Source organism: Drosophila ficusphila, unplaced genomic scaffold (assembly GCF_018152265.1).
Source record: "Drosophila ficusphila isolate 14025-0441.05 unplaced genomic scaffold, ASM1815226v1 contig_414, whole genome shotgun sequence".
NCBI lineage: Eukaryota > Metazoa > Arthropoda > Insecta > Diptera > Drosophilidae > Drosophila > Drosophila ficusphila.
In genome coordinates, this window is record NW_025064328.1 from 9,298,480 (window position 1) to 9,314,608 (window position 16,129).

At 46.0% G+C, this 16,129-nt stretch overlaps 3 protein-coding genes across 4 annotated transcripts; 2 read left to right on the plus strand and 1 right to left on the minus strand.

Moving 5' to 3' along the window:
• Positions 1-45: 45 nt before the first annotated feature.
• Positions 46-1,257, plus strand: LOC108090280. 2 transcript variants are annotated; one of them, XM_017188891.1, is made up of 4 exons: positions 46-196; positions 267-291; positions 347-598; positions 653-1,257. In XM_017188891.1, the coding sequence occupies exons 2-4, from the start codon at positions 268-270 to the stop codon at positions 1,100-1,102; spliced, it is 726 nt and encodes a 241-aa protein (XP_017044380.1). In that variant the 5' UTR covers positions 46-196; position 267; the 3' UTR covers positions 1,103-1,257. The 2 variants fall into 2 exon arrangements, with proteins under 2 accessions (XP_017044380.1, XP_017044381.1); XM_017188892.1 differs by having other exon boundaries at positions 350-598.
• Positions 1,258-1,638: 381 nt separating this feature from the next.
• On the plus strand, positions 1,639-5,739 carry LOC108090471 (inhibitor of Bruton tyrosine kinase). Its single transcript, XM_017189169.2, has 8 exons — positions 1,639-1,861; positions 1,917-2,182; positions 2,240-2,813; positions 2,866-2,993; positions 3,048-3,191; positions 3,256-3,854; positions 3,916-4,724; positions 4,781-5,739. The coding sequence occupies exons 1-8, from the start codon at positions 1,694-1,696 to the stop codon at positions 5,660-5,662; spliced, it is 3,570 nt and encodes a 1,189-aa protein (XP_017044658.1). The 5' UTR covers positions 1,639-1,693; the 3' UTR covers positions 5,663-5,739.
• A 115-nt stretch (positions 5,740-5,854) lies between these two features.
• On the minus strand, positions 5,855-14,514 carry LOC108090470 (NADPH oxidase 5). Its single transcript, XM_017189167.2, is given in 14 exon segments — positions 5,855-6,327; positions 6,408-6,504; positions 6,562-6,878; positions 6,977-7,156; positions 7,220-7,559; positions 7,618-7,639; positions 7,642-8,844; positions 9,320-9,549; positions 9,605-9,815; positions 9,874-10,024; positions 10,435-10,653; positions 10,714-10,828; positions 12,058-12,152; positions 13,357-14,514. Coding segments are annotated over 14 exon segments (4,008 nt in total). The 5' UTR covers positions 13,987-14,514; the 3' UTR covers positions 5,855-6,129.
• Between the last annotated feature and the right edge of the window lie 1,615 nt (positions 14,515-16,129).

The window sequence follows — 16,129 nt, forward strand, 5'->3', positions numbered from 1 at the left end:
ACTGGTGATATCGATATACCCAATATGGCTTGCCAGCTTCAAAAGCTGGTCACTCTACGGATTTATTGCATTGAATATTGTTTGTTATTAAACTGACGATTTTATGAAAATTAGGCTTCCAACGCGTTGGGATTGCGTTCTTCCGTCATAAAACATAAATCCAAACACTCCAGTACTCGAAGAAACCCAGCAGCAGGTGAGAAAACAAATCAATATAGAAGAGAACCTATTAGGCAGTTGTTTACGTTTCAACATTCATTTTTCAGCATGTCGGATTCAGAGAAAGTTGTGGTAAGATTAAATAATATACACTAGGCTTACAAATACTGATGCTACTTAATGACAGCAGTCTGAGGAACAGCCCAATGTGGAGCCCAGGGAAACCATTTGGTATACTATAGAACAGCTTGTAAAGATGATTGTGTGTCCAGGTTGTGGAATATCAATGGTATCGTTCAAAAACCGTTTTGCCCACGTCAAGAAGTGCTTCAGCATCAAAAGACGAGGTCCTTTATACAGAATTCATGGGTATGTTGAGTGCAAGTGCGGCTTACTCATAGCGGACTCAGCAAAAGCAAAGAAACTGCATATTTGTTTTGTAAGTAACTATACAAAAAAAGCTTCACAAACTAATATATATCGTTTTATCCAGGGTAAATTTCGACCATGCAAACCGTTCTTACCCCTAGAGCCAGAAAAGCCTCCGGTTGATCCGTCGCCTCCTGAAAAAATACGTTCCCCGTCCAAGGAAAGCCAGCCTGGGAATACTTCAGAACAAGCTGCTTTGCAGCCCAGGAGTAAAACGTGGATTCGCAATTTCATTTCCCCTATCAAGCAAAGGGAAGTCCCATTCCTGGACATTTCCGGTTTAAGTGAGCCTGAACCCAGTCCGGCGTTAAAACCGCGTGTGCGTAATTTCGACAAACCTTTCCGAATGTCTGCTCCCAAGGATATCTGTGTTTATTCTATAATTCGAAGAAATGGAGCTATCTCAGTGACTGGCAGATCTATCCTGAAGCAGCGGGGAGCTAACGAAAACATTGTCTTAATTAAAAGGCGAAAACTGCGACTGCCTACAGTTGCAGCAGCTGAAAAGTCATGACATTTACTTCAAACAAATGTAGATCTTAATTATTAATTACAGAAAACGTAAGCAATTACTTTATTATTAAATGTATATTTAGTAACTTAATGTAAGTGGAACGTTTTCCTATTAAAAACTTCTGCTTAACTTAAATAAAAGAATTGTGAATAGTATACTTTTAAGTTGAAATACAGTGCAAAATATTTTGCAATATTTTTTGAAAGGAAAATTCGTGAAATATTTTGAAACCCTTGTATGATAATATGACTTCATTTTGAATACAAGAAAACCTTTCACTTTACAAATGGTTTATTGCTAGTTATACAGAAAGAAATATATGTTGCCTATTTTTTTCTCTTCGGATTTTATTAAGCAGCTAAGTAAAACAATTTTTATATTCTCCAATTAGTGAGATCTAAAAGTATTGCAATTTAAACAAACACAATTAAAGTCATAAACGCTTTTTTAAATTTTGCGCAAATTTTATTTAGCGGAGTTTGTGGGTTAGGTGCGCCCGTTTTCCAAGGCCTGGTCACACTTTCCCCCAAGCAAAACAATATAATCCACGTAAAAAGGTTGTTCTCCCGGTGTTTATTTATAAATTATCCGATGTCAGCCACCAGGACCCAGGAATATGATTGCACCACGAAGTGTAGGTACCGCCAGCATGGAAATACTATCACCGCAGCACTGACAAAGCGCTCTATTGACCACCAAAAGCTGGCGGCTTTTATATTTAAGACATGCGGAAATTTTGCCAATATTCTAGACGACCTGGTAAGGTGGTGAAATTGGAAATTCCATAGAAGGTCTTTTATCTTTGCCTTTGCAGGGCCGCTCGGCGGTACACATGTCCGCCTCCACTGCGCGCTATGAGATTCTGGAGTGGCTGCTCAACCACGGAGCCTATATTAATGGCCAAGACTATGAATCGGGGAGTAGTCCTTTGCACAGAGCCCTGTATTATGGATCCATAGATTGCGCTGTTCTACTGCTGAGATACGGGGCCAGTTCGGAGCTGCTAGACGAAGACACCAGATGTCCACTGCAGGCCATTTGCCGGAAGTGCGATGATGATGACTTTGTCACGGAATCCCAGTGAGTGTAACAAATAATTGAGATTTCTAGCTTATTAACATATGTGCATCTCTGTAGGGACGATGTCCTGGTTTGGGGTTCCAACAAGAACTATAATCTTGGTATTGGCAACGAGCAGAATACCAATGCTCCACAGGCGGTGGACTTCTTCCGAAAGTCAAATTTGTTTTTGGAGCAGGTGGCTCTGGGAGCCTACCACAGCCTGTTTTGCGACAAGAAGGGACACCTGTATGCTGTTGGTCATGGTAAAGGCGGACGGCTGGGCATCGGAGTGGAGAACAGCCTGCCGGCGCCAAAGCGAGTGAAGGTTTCCTCAAAACTGGGTGACGACTCCATACGGTGCATCAGTGTCTCCCGTCAACACTCTTTGGTGCTCACGCACCGCTCGCTGGTTTTCGCCTGCGGCTTAAACACAGACCATCAGCTGGGAGTGCGTGATGCAGCCGAGCATCTCACCCAGTTCAAGGAAGTGGTCGCCTTGCGTGACAAAGGTGCCAGTGATCTGGTGCGCGTGATTGCCTGCGATCAGCACTCGATCGCCTACAGCAACAGGTGTGTCTACGTCTGGGGGGCCAACCAGGGCCAGTTTGGCATCAGTGCCAACACGCCGAATATTATGGTGCCCACTTTGGTGAGTTATTGCCATGATAACGGCTAGCAGTATCTAAGGGTTTATCCTGCAGATCAAGCTGCCTGCCAAGACGACCATCCGTTTTGTGGAGGCCAACAATGCAGCCACGGTAATTTACAATGAGGAAAAGATGATTACTCTCTACTATGCAGACAAGAGTAGATACATCAAGACGCCCAAGTGAGTTTACTTACTAAAATTAACAGGCCATCATATAAATTTGCAACCTACTAGCTACGAAGATCTCAAAAGCGTGTCGGTCATGGGTGGTAACCTAAAGAACTCCACCAAAGGTTCCGCCGCTGCTCTCAAGCTTCTGATGCTCACTGAAACCAATGTGGTGTATCTCTGGTACGAGAACACCCAGCAGTTTTACAGGTAAGCAGGTTTAACTAAGCTAAGCAAGGTTTAAGCGTTTTAAACTTTAAATATCCCTTTACAGATGCAACTTTTCGCCCATACGCCTGCCGCAGATTAAGAAAATCCTTTACAAATGTAATCAGGTGATGGTCCTGTCCCAGGATGGCTGTGTTTATCGAGGGAAGTGCAATCAGATCGCTTTGCCCGCCTCAGCAATGCAGGAAAAATTCAAACCGAACTTGGACATCTGGCAGAATAATGATCAGAACAAAACAGAAATCTCCCGGGAGCATGTGATCCGTATTGAACTGCAGCGGGTCCCGAACATTGATCGCGCCAACGACATATTTTGCGATGAGGGCTTCTCTTCCTTTGCCGTTCTGCAGGAGTCGCATACCAAGTACTTCCGAAAGCCAACACTGCCACGCAGAGAGCACAGCTTTAAGAAGCTGCTACACGAGACAAGCGACTGTGATGCTGTCCATGACGTTGTCTTCCATGTGGATGGCGAGAAATTCGCGGCTCACAAGTTTATTATCTACAGTCGGGCACCTGGACTCAGAGAGCTCATTCGTTGCTATGTGGATAGGGATATTTACTTAAACATGGAGCATTTAACTGGAAAGATGTTTGAGTTGGTGCTGAAGCACATTTACACAAGCTACTGGCCAACCGAAGATGGTAAGAAAGGAATAGTTTTCGGAAAAGTGCATAATTGAACATTTTTGATTCTCTTATCCAGATATCGACTGTATTCAGCAAAGTCTTGGACCAGCAAATCCCCATAAACAAACTCTCACCTGCAAAATGTTTCTTCCTCACCTTGAAAAGTTTCAACTAGTCGAACTGGCCAAGTATGTGCAAAGCTATATCCGTGACCATCAATTTCCACTGCCAAATGCACGTCAGCGATTCAGTCGATTGTACCGCTCAGATTATCCGGAGCTCTATGATGTTAGGATTATTTGCGAGGACGGAAAGGTCTTAGAGGCTCATAAATGTATGTTGGTGTCACGACTGGAGTACTTTGAGATGATGTTCATGCACTCGTGGGCGGAGCGGTCCTCTGTCACCATGGAAGGCGTTACCGCGGAGTATATGGAACCGGTTCTAGACTATCTTTACTCCCTGGACACAGAAGCATTCTGCAAGCAGGGTTATCTGGAAACCTTTCTCTACAATATGATCACAATATGCGACCAGTATTTCATTGAATCGCTGCAGAACGTGTGCGAATCGCTCATTCTTGACAAGATCAGCATACGAAAGTGTGGGGAGATGCTTGAGTTTTCCGCCATGTACAACTGTAAGCTTTTGCAGAAGGGCTGCATGGACTTCATTTGCCAGAATCTTGCAAGAGTGCTTTGCTACCGCAGTATTGAGCAGTGCGATGGAGAGACTCTTAAGTGCCTGAATGAGCACTATCGTAACATGTTTAAGAGGGTGTTTGACTACCGGCAAATAACACCTTTCTCAGAGGCTATAGAAGATGAGCTTTTGCTCAGTTTCGTTGACGATATCGATGTGGACCTGGATTATCGAATGGATGCGGTTTGTGTTTCTCGACTAATGGGTTTAATCCAGTCTAATGTTCGTGTCCTTTTTAGGAATCAAAGCTTAAGCAGGCTGCAAAACACAAGCAGAAGGACTTGCGCAAGCAAGGAGCTCGTCACCAGTACGAACAGCAGGCAATATCCAGCATGATGAGGTCTCTGAGCATCAGCGAGTCAGCTCCTGGGGCAGAATTGCCCACTTCCCCCCAGGAAAGCGCTCGCAGTGATGTTAAAAACTGGTCTCGAGTGGTGGATAAGAAGGATCAGAAGCGGAAACAGGCTGAAACTGCTTTGAAGGTGAACAACACAATCAAGCTGGAAGAGGCACCCACTCCTGAACTGATGCCGCTGGAGAAGAAGGCCCAAAAGGAGCAAACTCCTCCGCCTGTCTCTTTGGAACCGGAATCATCCACTCCATTGAGCAAGAGCTACAACCTCGATTTCAGTTCCTTGACGCCCCAGTCGCAAAAACTTTCGCAGAAGCAACGGAAGCGTCTCTCCTCCGAATCGAAGAGTTGGCGGGCCAATAACCCACCCCTAGTGGAGCAATCCTCCGCTCCAGTGCCTGTGCCGAATGCCTGGGGAGTCCCCACCACGCCATCGAGTTCGTTTACTGACTCGTTTACATCTCCGACGACTGGAAGCGGTTCGGACCCAACTTCGTTCGCCAATATGATGAGGGGACAGGCAGTCGCCTCCACGACTGCAACGGAACAGAGCCAGAGCTTCTCGCGCATTCTGGCGGACGAGAGAAGACAGAGAGAATCCTACGAGCGCATGCGGAACAAGTCTTTGGTTCACACGCAGATCGAGGAGACAGCCATTGCCGAGCTAAGGGAGTTCTACAACGTGGACAACATTGATGATGAGACCATCACCATTGCCCGCATGTCCAGGCCCAGTGACATCAACTTCAGCACTTGGTTGAGGCACTAAATTGCCAATCAGGTTGCTAGTTCAGAGTGTTTGTCTTTTCGTTTTTGTTTTTATTAAAGTGTCCGAATTGAAAACGATTTGGAAGCGATGTACTGCGACCAGGGCATCAAATGTAGAACTCGGAGCCGCCTGCAAAGAAGCTCACGATGTACTCCGTTCTGAACCAGATGCAATCGGGATTTGGACGGCACATTGGGTAACAAACTTTATTGCATGAGCACATAGATTATACAGATAGATATAGATATTTACAAGCTGGGGACATACTCAACAATGAGGCAACAAGACAAGTGACGAATAAATAGCCATCTAAGCTAAGCTAAACCGAACCGAACCCGAAATAAACCCGTTGCTTATGCAAATGAGAACACGATGAACGAGGGGTATTGACACAGAGCGGGAGTTGGATGTGGAAGTGGACGAGGAGGAGGTGGAGGAGATGGAGGCGAGAGATAGAGATGACTTGTTCAGAAGCACTCCTTACGAAAGGCGAATCCATACTGGTCGCACTTGTATCTCAGCGTTTTGGCCAACTGAGGCGGACCGCAATAGAAGACGGTGACCTTGCCCTTCTGCTGGGCCTGCAGCTGCTTGAACACCTTGTCCCAGTTGGGTCTTCCTGCATTGGTGCGGGTCTTCAACCCAGTGATTAGATCCCGCTTGCCCTGGTGGAAGAATTAATGCAATTGTTATATCAATCTATCTATCTGATTGATATTTTAATAGATGGGTTTTTTAAGGTTACCTTCTCGTGCAGCAAATCCAAGGCCAATTGAAGACCCACCGCCTTCATGTCGGTTCTTTGCAGGGCACTCGTTATGTACATGTGCATGTCCAGGAAGCTGAGGACATTACAATGTAAAGCTTAATTTCATGGATACTTTGAGCTCAGAACTCACCGCTCCATGGCGCCACCGAGTTCCGCCTGCTCGATTTCCAGCTGGGAGAGCAGATTGACGAACCACTCGAAGGATCTTTGATCCCTGTTGATCCAGAAGAAGTCCACCTTGCGCAGGTTCATCACAGACTTGGGTATCTCGCTGGCCCACTCGAACTGGCACCTCGGACAGCTGTGCCGTGCCTTCCAGTAGCGATGCATAATGGACTGGAGAATGGAGGCGAAGGGAGTGACTCCGATGCCCGTTCCTATGAGCACCGCATGCTGGGCACCAAAGATGTGACTCGAGGGCGCTCCATACGGACCATCGATGAAGATCTAAATGGAAGGGGAGGGGGAACACAATGTTAGCATTGGGATAGGGTTAGTGGTTTAGCCCTGGGTGGCCTTGGTATGTGTGTTCGTGTGACCCGCACCTCCATGACTCCCGCATCGAGTGTGACTTTGCCACCGCTGTTAGTTGTGGAGCTACCAGTCGATCCTCCACCGCCACCGCCGCCGCCTGACCTGTTATTTATGGAGGTGGACAGGGAGCGCAGGAAAGTGGGACGCCGCAGAATGGACTTTCTGCTGCCGGATCCCGTCTGTGTTTGGTCCTTCGGTTGGATGAATTAGTGGTTCATATGAGTTAGTTGGGTAATCAGCTACCGACGACTTACCTCCAGTGGCTTGGAGGCCACCTCGGCTGCCAGACTGAGTCTGGCCACCTGTAGCTTGTCCACCGCCTCCAGCCTGGACCCACCCAGTTGACCCTGCTCCGCCCTGCTGGCAGGACTTGCGCCATTGGCCTCCCCAGCCGCCAGCTGGTGCTCCCGCTCCTCCATGCTGGGCGTCTTGAAGGCGATGATTGTGGGCTTGGTGCGCATGTAGCGGAAGCTCTGCGCCAGCGACTTGTTCTGCGGACTGAGGTAGGCCAATCCCACGCTGTTGTTCCTGGCGCGACGCACCCGCTTCTCATCGAAGGCGGATTCGGATTCGGAGCGACCCAAGGCTCGAAGGCTAAGGGATTGAAAGGGGTAAGTATTCGTCACTTATTCTATTTATAACTTAAACTCACGCCTTGAGGCGACTCCTCTTTTGCTCTTCACGCTGATGTCTGGCAAAGAGATGCTCTTCTCCAGTGGTCGCTGCTTCAAGCTGATGTCTTCCCGCTCGCCATCGCCCACAAAAGCTCCGTTTGGAATGCCTTTCTTGGGCTCCACTGTCTCCTTCCGGGAGAACGTTCTCTGCAGGCTCTTCTTGATGCTGCGGATGCGATTAACCCCTGTGGGTGGCGGATCGGCGGCAGAACCTCCCGCTGGCTTTCGATTCTGGCGAGGAGGACGCACTGGTGGCACCGCCTGCACGGCCAGATTTCTGGCCAGGAAATCCGTTTGCGGTGTGGCAGATCGCTCTCCGGCCAACGCTGGATTCCTGGACTCGTTGAGGAGCATGAAACTGGGCGTGGGAATGGCGTGCATGTGCTGGGGAACCACCTCCGACGAGCCGCTCTGCTGCAGCTTCTGCTGTTCCCTTTCGAAGTACCGATACAGGCGATTGGTCCACTCGCCCACGGTGCGTATGTGCAGCCACATGTAGTCCTCCTGCTCGGGAGCCGAACTGATCGTAAATGGATGCCACTCGTAGTTGGCGATGGCTGGAATGTTCACAAAGACATAGTCTCCAGGCCGAAAATTAAAGTGGTGCGGTCGCTTGATCACCAGGTGAACCACCTTGGAGGGGAGCAACAACCCAGAGCTGATGTACGTCTTGCCGTGCTCTCCCTTCATCCAAATGAAGCGGAGTGCCCGCTCAACTATGTAAACGAGTCCCGGGAGCAGGAACCACTTCCAGAAATTGGGTCCATGGAACAGGCACAGCACCCAGAAGGGAACATAAAGCAAGTGGGTCCAGTAGAACACCTCAAAGCTGCCCTTTCTCCGCACGAAGGGTTGGGAGCACACGAACATCACGACCAATATAGTTAATAAGGCAACTCCTGTGGGATTGGCGCATCCCGGAATCAAGCCAAACAATCCTGGCCGATCTGTGAGCAGCCACTCGCCAATGGTGTAATGTCCAGCATTAATGTTCGGATCGTTGATCACGATGATCGAAAAGTTGAAGAGGTGCATTATCGTGTGAACCAAACTGAGTACGGAGATCGTGATTCCTGTGAGTTTGTGCAGGTAAACGTGGTGATCGAGCGGAAGGTACGAGGATAGTCCACGTCCTCTCAAGTAAGTCAACGAATGCCGCAGCATAAGTACTAACACCCATGCACAGTTGAAGTTTAAACATTGTCCTAAAAGAAGAACAAAGTATGTATTTAAAATCAGTTAACATGTTTTAAAAAGACTGAAATTTTTCAAACAAAAACATCAGGATTTATTTATTGGTATAAAAATTGCAAAATAAGATGGGGGCGTTATTGTAAAAGTAATTAGTACCAGTTCAGATCGAAGATGCTTCCAAATTGTAATTATTCTCATAAAAAATATGGTTATTAGCTAACGCTTCCAACTCATCTGAATTTGAGACTAAAGTCTTTATGGCGTCATTAAAAAATGAACTAACATTTTCCCAATTGCTTGCTAAAGCCCCGTGGTTTAAGCAATGGGCTATTTAAATGAGCTTATGGGAAATTATACTTTACGCATTTTAGTAGGAGATTAACCCCGGCTGTAAACGTGCACAACGATGTCATAAATTGGGGCTTAGATTATGAAACCAACGTTGCCAGAGAGAACTACATTCTGCGGGAGGTTAGTACTACTCACCACAAGCTCTAGCTATGATGACGAATCCATTGCTAGCTCGGTACTGAATAGCACGGGATATGAAGAGGCACAGGTTGACGGATATATAGAAGAAGAGGTACGTCACGAACACCTGGTTATTCTTCATGTAGGCCAGGGAGAACTGATGGGGAAGCGAGCTCCAAATTCCGGTCTTGGCGGCTCCTCCAGCCTGCCGATCCTCAGCAATTGGCACCAGCCAGCGATCAATTCTGCGGATTCATATTAGGTCAGTATATAGCGACTATAAGATCAGTTAAGTCTTACGTTATGCTGAGGTTTTCCAGGAGACCACCATGCTTGTGCAGTTGGTTCTTCAGCGCTTCGTAGGTGATCTCTCCACTGTTGTGTGGATCTGCATCCTCGAACATGGCACTGGTGAGGTCCTCGATTTGGTCCTCTGAGAACTCCATTCCGTTCTCCTTGATGCAATGGCGGATGACATCATGCAGCTCCTTGTGCTGGATGAGCCCATCACCTGGAAATTCGAAACATGTTTTTTAGGAATGCAATAAATTATAGATTGGAAAACCCACCATCTATGTCGTAGACTTTGAACAGGAAACGGATCTTGTCATCGGCCGACTGACCAGAGAACTGGTGAATTGCATCAATGAACTCCTGCAGCGAAATGGAGCCCGAGTTGTCCTTGTCGAAGATCTGAAAGACACGCTCCGTGAAGAAGGGCTGAAAAAAAAGAAAATTAAATAGGTATTTAGAACTACAATCTAATAAATGGAAAGATGGAACACTTTCACAAATTTACAAACGCAAAGTTATCTTGCAGTAAGATCCACGAAAACTTAACAAAAATGATTTGATTAAATGTTTTTCTTTTAAATTGTTTTTTTTGTATAGGTAAAGTAATAGTAATTACTTAAATAAATTGATTCGTCACAGCACTTTACCGACACTTACTAGTATCGGATTTATTTGTATTGGAATTTATTTTGCCAGTCGAGAAAAGTAAAATAAAAAGTTGACAACAAAAATGTTTTTGAGCGATTGGTTAGGTAGCAAAAACGGAGGTAGTCTTAAAGTTTAATAATTATTATTGTTGTTCTTTGCAACTCTCGACGCCAACCCACATTACTCACATTCTTTGAGGTGACGATTTTCTGGAACTCCTCCCTCCGAATCTCCTGTTCGTTTCCCACGGTGTTCCGGAAAAGCTGCTCCAATCGGGCCAGCGAACTCTTATCGAATCCCGTTCGTGGACGGGAGTTGGTCAGGTGGGAGATGAACTCCATCACCTGATTGGTGGACACCAGGTTGCTTCCATCCACTTCTATCAGGCGGTACAGCTTATCGAGAATCTGGAGGGAGATTTAAGGATTGGGATTATAATGAACTCCCTATTCCGGGTAACAACTTACCCCTCTTGTGTGCCAAATATCGCGGAAGTTCTTGAAACTAACCCTGCTGTTTTCCCCACAGATCACGTAAACCACCGATTCGATCTGCTCGGCAAAGTCCATCTGGCGATCGTCACTGCGAGAACCAAAGATACAGATCAACAATTCCAATTAAACGATTTCCAATTTGCCAACTCCCACCTCCTCGCCCACGCCTCTGGAAATATCGCTTCACAGAAAAAGATTCAGTCATGTTTTGACCCCGAACCCGATTTTTATTTAAAGATCGTTTAAAATGCGTCATTCTTGCTTTACGTATAAATATTCGTTTTAAAGTTAAATTACTTGACGTTCTTAAAAAAGTCGTTGATAGGAACAATATTATGCTGATTAATAAACTTGAGTTTGTCAGTAAGATATTATCGAAATGTTACTTTTAAAACTGGATTCCACATAAAATGTTCCTCGAATTCAATAGCCTTTATTTACTGACACATATTTTATCATCTTTATCTTTTCTGATTCCATTTACTGATTTACATGTGTACTCCATCAGCACTTGGCAGCCGAATGCCAAATTATTTTGATTAGTGTTTACGTTCAAAAATAATATATTTACAAGCCATGATGATGTTATACGCTTTGATGTTGTATTGGGTTTTTAATTGTTTCGAAGATCTTGATAAATATCAGCTGGCTATAAAAAATATGTCACAGTGGTATGATATCGGTTTCATTTTTTTTTTTCTGTGCATGCGATACCCGAACTCCCCGATTCCTCTTGCAAAACCCAGAAAGTGCTGCTGCTCGCACTATATTTGTATTTGAATGACTTCATTACGACAGGCAGGCAATGACAGTTTGTGGCCGCAGTGCCCCATTCCCATTCCCGATCCCGATCCCGATCCCATTTCGAGTCCAGAGATCCAACTTTAGAGGCTGTCGAGGCACGCGGACTATGTTAGCTGTTGTATATGTTAACACACAGCGCAGATAGCATCGCCATGGGCAACGGACATCGTCGTCTGGGAACGGAGCTGGCATCCAGCAACCAGCAACCAGCATCCAACAGCCAGCATCCAGCACCTGGCATTTGGCATCTGGGATGCGATGTGGCAGGGGCTTCTGGTCGGCGCAGCTGGAATGCCTGGAGCACGCCAGCCAGGTGCGTGTGTGGAGCCGAATGGATCGGACTGGATCGGATAGCTATTTTCAACCGAGGCGAGCTAATTGTTTTGGCACCGTCGCAGTAGCAGCACAAACATCATCAGTGATCTTGGAGGAGCAGGAGGAACCAGAGGAGTAACCAGAGGAGTAACCAGAGGAGGAGCTAGAGGAGGAGCCCTCAACCAAACCCACACTTACGTTAGCCGACCCTTGAGGTGCTCGATCCAACGATCTTGCAGGAGATAGCCATTCCGCTCGAGATCGAACAGCTGGAAGAGCTTCTGCTGGAATTCCTGTAAGCAAGTCCGAAAAAAAGCGAAGAAAACAAGTTGTAAAGCACTGAATTTATGCGTCTCCGCTTCTGGCCAAGTGTTAATTAATTTACGCTCACATTGTTTGTACAAGCATTTGTTTATGCCCCGCCATCGAAGATTTATACAGACGAGAGTGTTTACACAGAGCCTGACCCACGTAATGAGCATAATTAAGAGTGTTCTGGTCCCAAGATCCCATATCGAAAACTATGCGGTAGTGATGAAGACAGATGCCTGGCATAAATTAGCCGCATATTATCAGTATTTTTATTTTAATGCCATTCGATCTCACGATCCCATGAACGAACGCCCAGCATTGTCTGCAAATCGAAGCGGCGCATCGGATTTTGCATTTGGTCACAGTTGCTGGCGAGGCGATGCGATCCCCCGGCAATTCCGATGATGAAAAATGTGCATATTTAACGGATGAGCCCTGACTGGTTAAACGGCTTTCGGGGAGCCCATAAAAACGAAACACTCTTGGCCGGGCCGATTCGGAGCCGAAACAAAACAAACACCAGCCGCAAAAACAGAGCCCATCAACCAAACGGGTTTTGCGATCGACCAGCGATCGGGTAAAGGACCACAGAGTAAGTGGCACAAGGTCAGGCGGTCTGGAACGCGATTCGGAACCCATATGCATATCCATATCCATTACCATTCCCAGTCGCATTCCCATTTATTTGGCTTCCTCTGATGGAGTAATTTATTGTGAACAGCCAGGAACTACACTCATTTCAGCGCGGTATCAACAGAACATAAATAAGTTGGGGATAAACTGATCGCGAATGGATTTAAAGTTTTTATCTTGGGGTTTCAGTATTCAATTTTTAATATGGGAATGCAATTGTCTTCATAAAATTCGGAAAACAAATGCTTGTAGTTTTCAAGATCAATCTTCTTTGTTATAGTGAACATTGTGTTAAAGTAAACCAGTTAACTAGGCATTTTTATTTTATCGAATTAAACCATCTTTTTTAAAAAACTTATTTATTTTTAAAGTAACTCCATTTATTTTTCCAAAATCAAATGCTCATACTTATCAAAATAAATATATTTTTTATTAAAGAAAAAAATATATTTTCTAAACTTTTTTTTTTTTGGTTCTCTTTTTATATAACTTCTTTTAATCGTATTTTTAATATTCAATGTGATTTCAAGGATTTCCCCCGAAAGCACTCACCTCGTCCAGGAAAAGCTTCCGGAAAGCCTCCCTCGTGTGCTTTCCCTCGCCCTCGTCGAAAAGTGCACTGCACTCGGAAATGAGCAGCCAGCGCTGCTTCTCCCGGCGCGCCTCCAGCTCCATGGAGCTGCAGTTCTTATCTAAATTGAGGTTGTATCGTTCCGTGTACAAATTTGATTGCCGCTGATTCGGATTTCCATTTCCATTTCCATTTGCGCTGGCAATCGCTTCCTGCATGCCAACAACGCTGGCAACCAGAATGCTCGGCGAACTGGCCACAATTGGGTTATCACTTGCCGCCGGTTCACCCGCACCGAAATCCACTGCATCCAGATCGAGAACTGCGGCTTCACTGCTATCTCCAGCTGGCTGCACTTGCTCCTCCTTCTCTTCGGGGGAGTCACGTGATCCGTGCAATCGCTCGAGATACTGAGCTGCCTGCTGCAGCACGTGACTCACTCCCGTGGCAACTGGCGGCTGGATGGGCTGCTGGGCAGGAGTCTGCGACTGGGGCAGCTCATCCGAGAAGGACACTTTCTTGGGGGAACGCGAGGGCGTGACGGGAATCTCCAGGGAACGGCTGGAGGAGACCGAACCGCGGTGGTTACTCGACTCCTGTTCGGAGTCCATGTCCTTCGAGGCAGGAGTTTAAATAAGGGGAACACCAAGAACACTTTACACTTGAGTTTAACACATGCCAGAGGAGTTGGATTTTATGTATAAGGATTTATCCTGGCGTTAGAGGTTCTATCACAGCAGCAACCAAATTGCTCAGCAGCAACAAAAAGATTTTATTTGATTAATAAGTAACACTAACGATTGAGAGTTAAAATCAAGTTAACCACATGCCACAGTATTTTATTTTGTTTCATTAGTTTAAATTATTTTTAGTGGGCTTTATCCTGTCGTCGGCGGTTCGCAATGCAATGTTGCAGCAGCAACACAAGGTCACAGCAGCAACACAACGTCGTATCGCAAGTTATAACTTAACCACACTCAAACCGACCACCTTTCCAAGGAGTGTGATATATTCTGCGGGTATTATCCTCGCGTCGGGGTTTCGAGAACGGCGGCAACACGACGACGGTGCGACAGCAACACGAAGACGGAACGGCGGCAACACGACGACGACTCAGGTAAGAAGCAACACCAATCGGCGGCAGCGGCGAGCAGCAACTGAAAGCGAAAGCCAGGCAGGTGAGGCGAGGGCCTCGGATCGGATCGGAGCGCTATAGCTTTGGCTGCTCTATGGGTGTTAGTATTGGTGAGCGGGAATTCAGCGAACTGAGCCGATCGCTCGACGCTTTGGAAAACGCGTTTGCCCAATATATCGGTTCAGTGTTTCAGTGTTTCAGTGTTTCAGGCTTCTGCCAGCCAGCGAGTTTTAGAATGGACATGCAACGTCCCAGCAGATACTCAGTACGCGTATCTTTGTATCTCTGTATCTGTATCCGCAGCCGAGTCATAAAATGGCTGCTCCGCCGACAGATGATTGCTTCCATGTGAATGTGTGTGCGTGATATTCTAATTTGGTTTTGCGATTCATAGCGGAGCTTCTGTGTACTTATTCGATAAGGGCTGCAAATAATTCAGGTGTCGCGGCGACGTCTTCGTTTTTAATTTCAATGCCCGTGTTTCGTAACAATCAAACTTGTTTATGTGCCGGAGCATTCGAACGTGTCTATTTCCGAATTCCCGGCCAGAGTGCACAGCACATTTCTGTCGCCTTTGTTACGAACTGCAATCGGAATTGGGTTTGGCTTGGAGTGGGTTTAAGCTTGGGCTGGAGATTGGAACTGGAATTGGGTTATTGGACAGCACTCATCGCATAATGGGTCAATGGCAATCGGTCACGCCATTTGGCCAGGAAGTGAGTGCGTGATTGGTCTGCCACTTCTGGCCAATTCAGATTCGAGAGCGGTCTAAGCGGTCAATCCGGCCCAAGGTCGGACCAACACTTCCCCACCCGCTGGATCTCTCGCATACTTTCAACAACTTATTGTTATCGAGTCGTTGAACTACCTCACCTACCTCTCCCCCTCCCCCTCCCCTCCCCCTTTTGCTATCTCATCTTAATAAGCGATTGCAGCGCCTTGAACGCTCGTGAAGTTGAAGTTGAAGCTGAAGTTGATGCTGAAGCTGTGAAGTCTCCGCCAAAGGGCAATAATATGGATACTTTGTGGAGCAGCAGCTAAGACTCGTGTCTTGTTTTCCTAAATGTTGCTACTTTGTTGCCACACTGAAAGAAAAGTGGGATACAAATGAAGAGTTATAGAAGTGAAGTTTAAGGAGGGAAGTAAAATAAATTATTATCTCGTATTTCAAACATTTAAATTTGGCCCAATCTATACATTCACTTTAGCAATTTCTCTTTTCTATCATTCATTATTTAATTATGTAATCGTATCAATTATGTAAAATGTATACCTTTTACTTTTTTCGGCCCTTTATATGTATTTTATTTAATTAGATATTCTGTGATACTGCAGTTGTTTTTGCTTCGAATAAATTTATAGCTCCATAACTTCGGTAAATCATAAGAGCCATAAAATTGATGACTAACTTCGGCAATATATTTCTCCACGTGCAATAAGCGGGCGATCTGCTGATTAATGTTCGACAGCGGCCTTTGGCTTTTGTTTGCAGGTTAGTGCCCCGTGCGGAGTCGGATTGAGATACAGATACGGATTCAGCAACGGACTTATAGATAGATTCAGATCGTTTCCGCCTTCGCTTCACACTTTGCTAATCTGGCTGCATGTGTAAGCCGCTT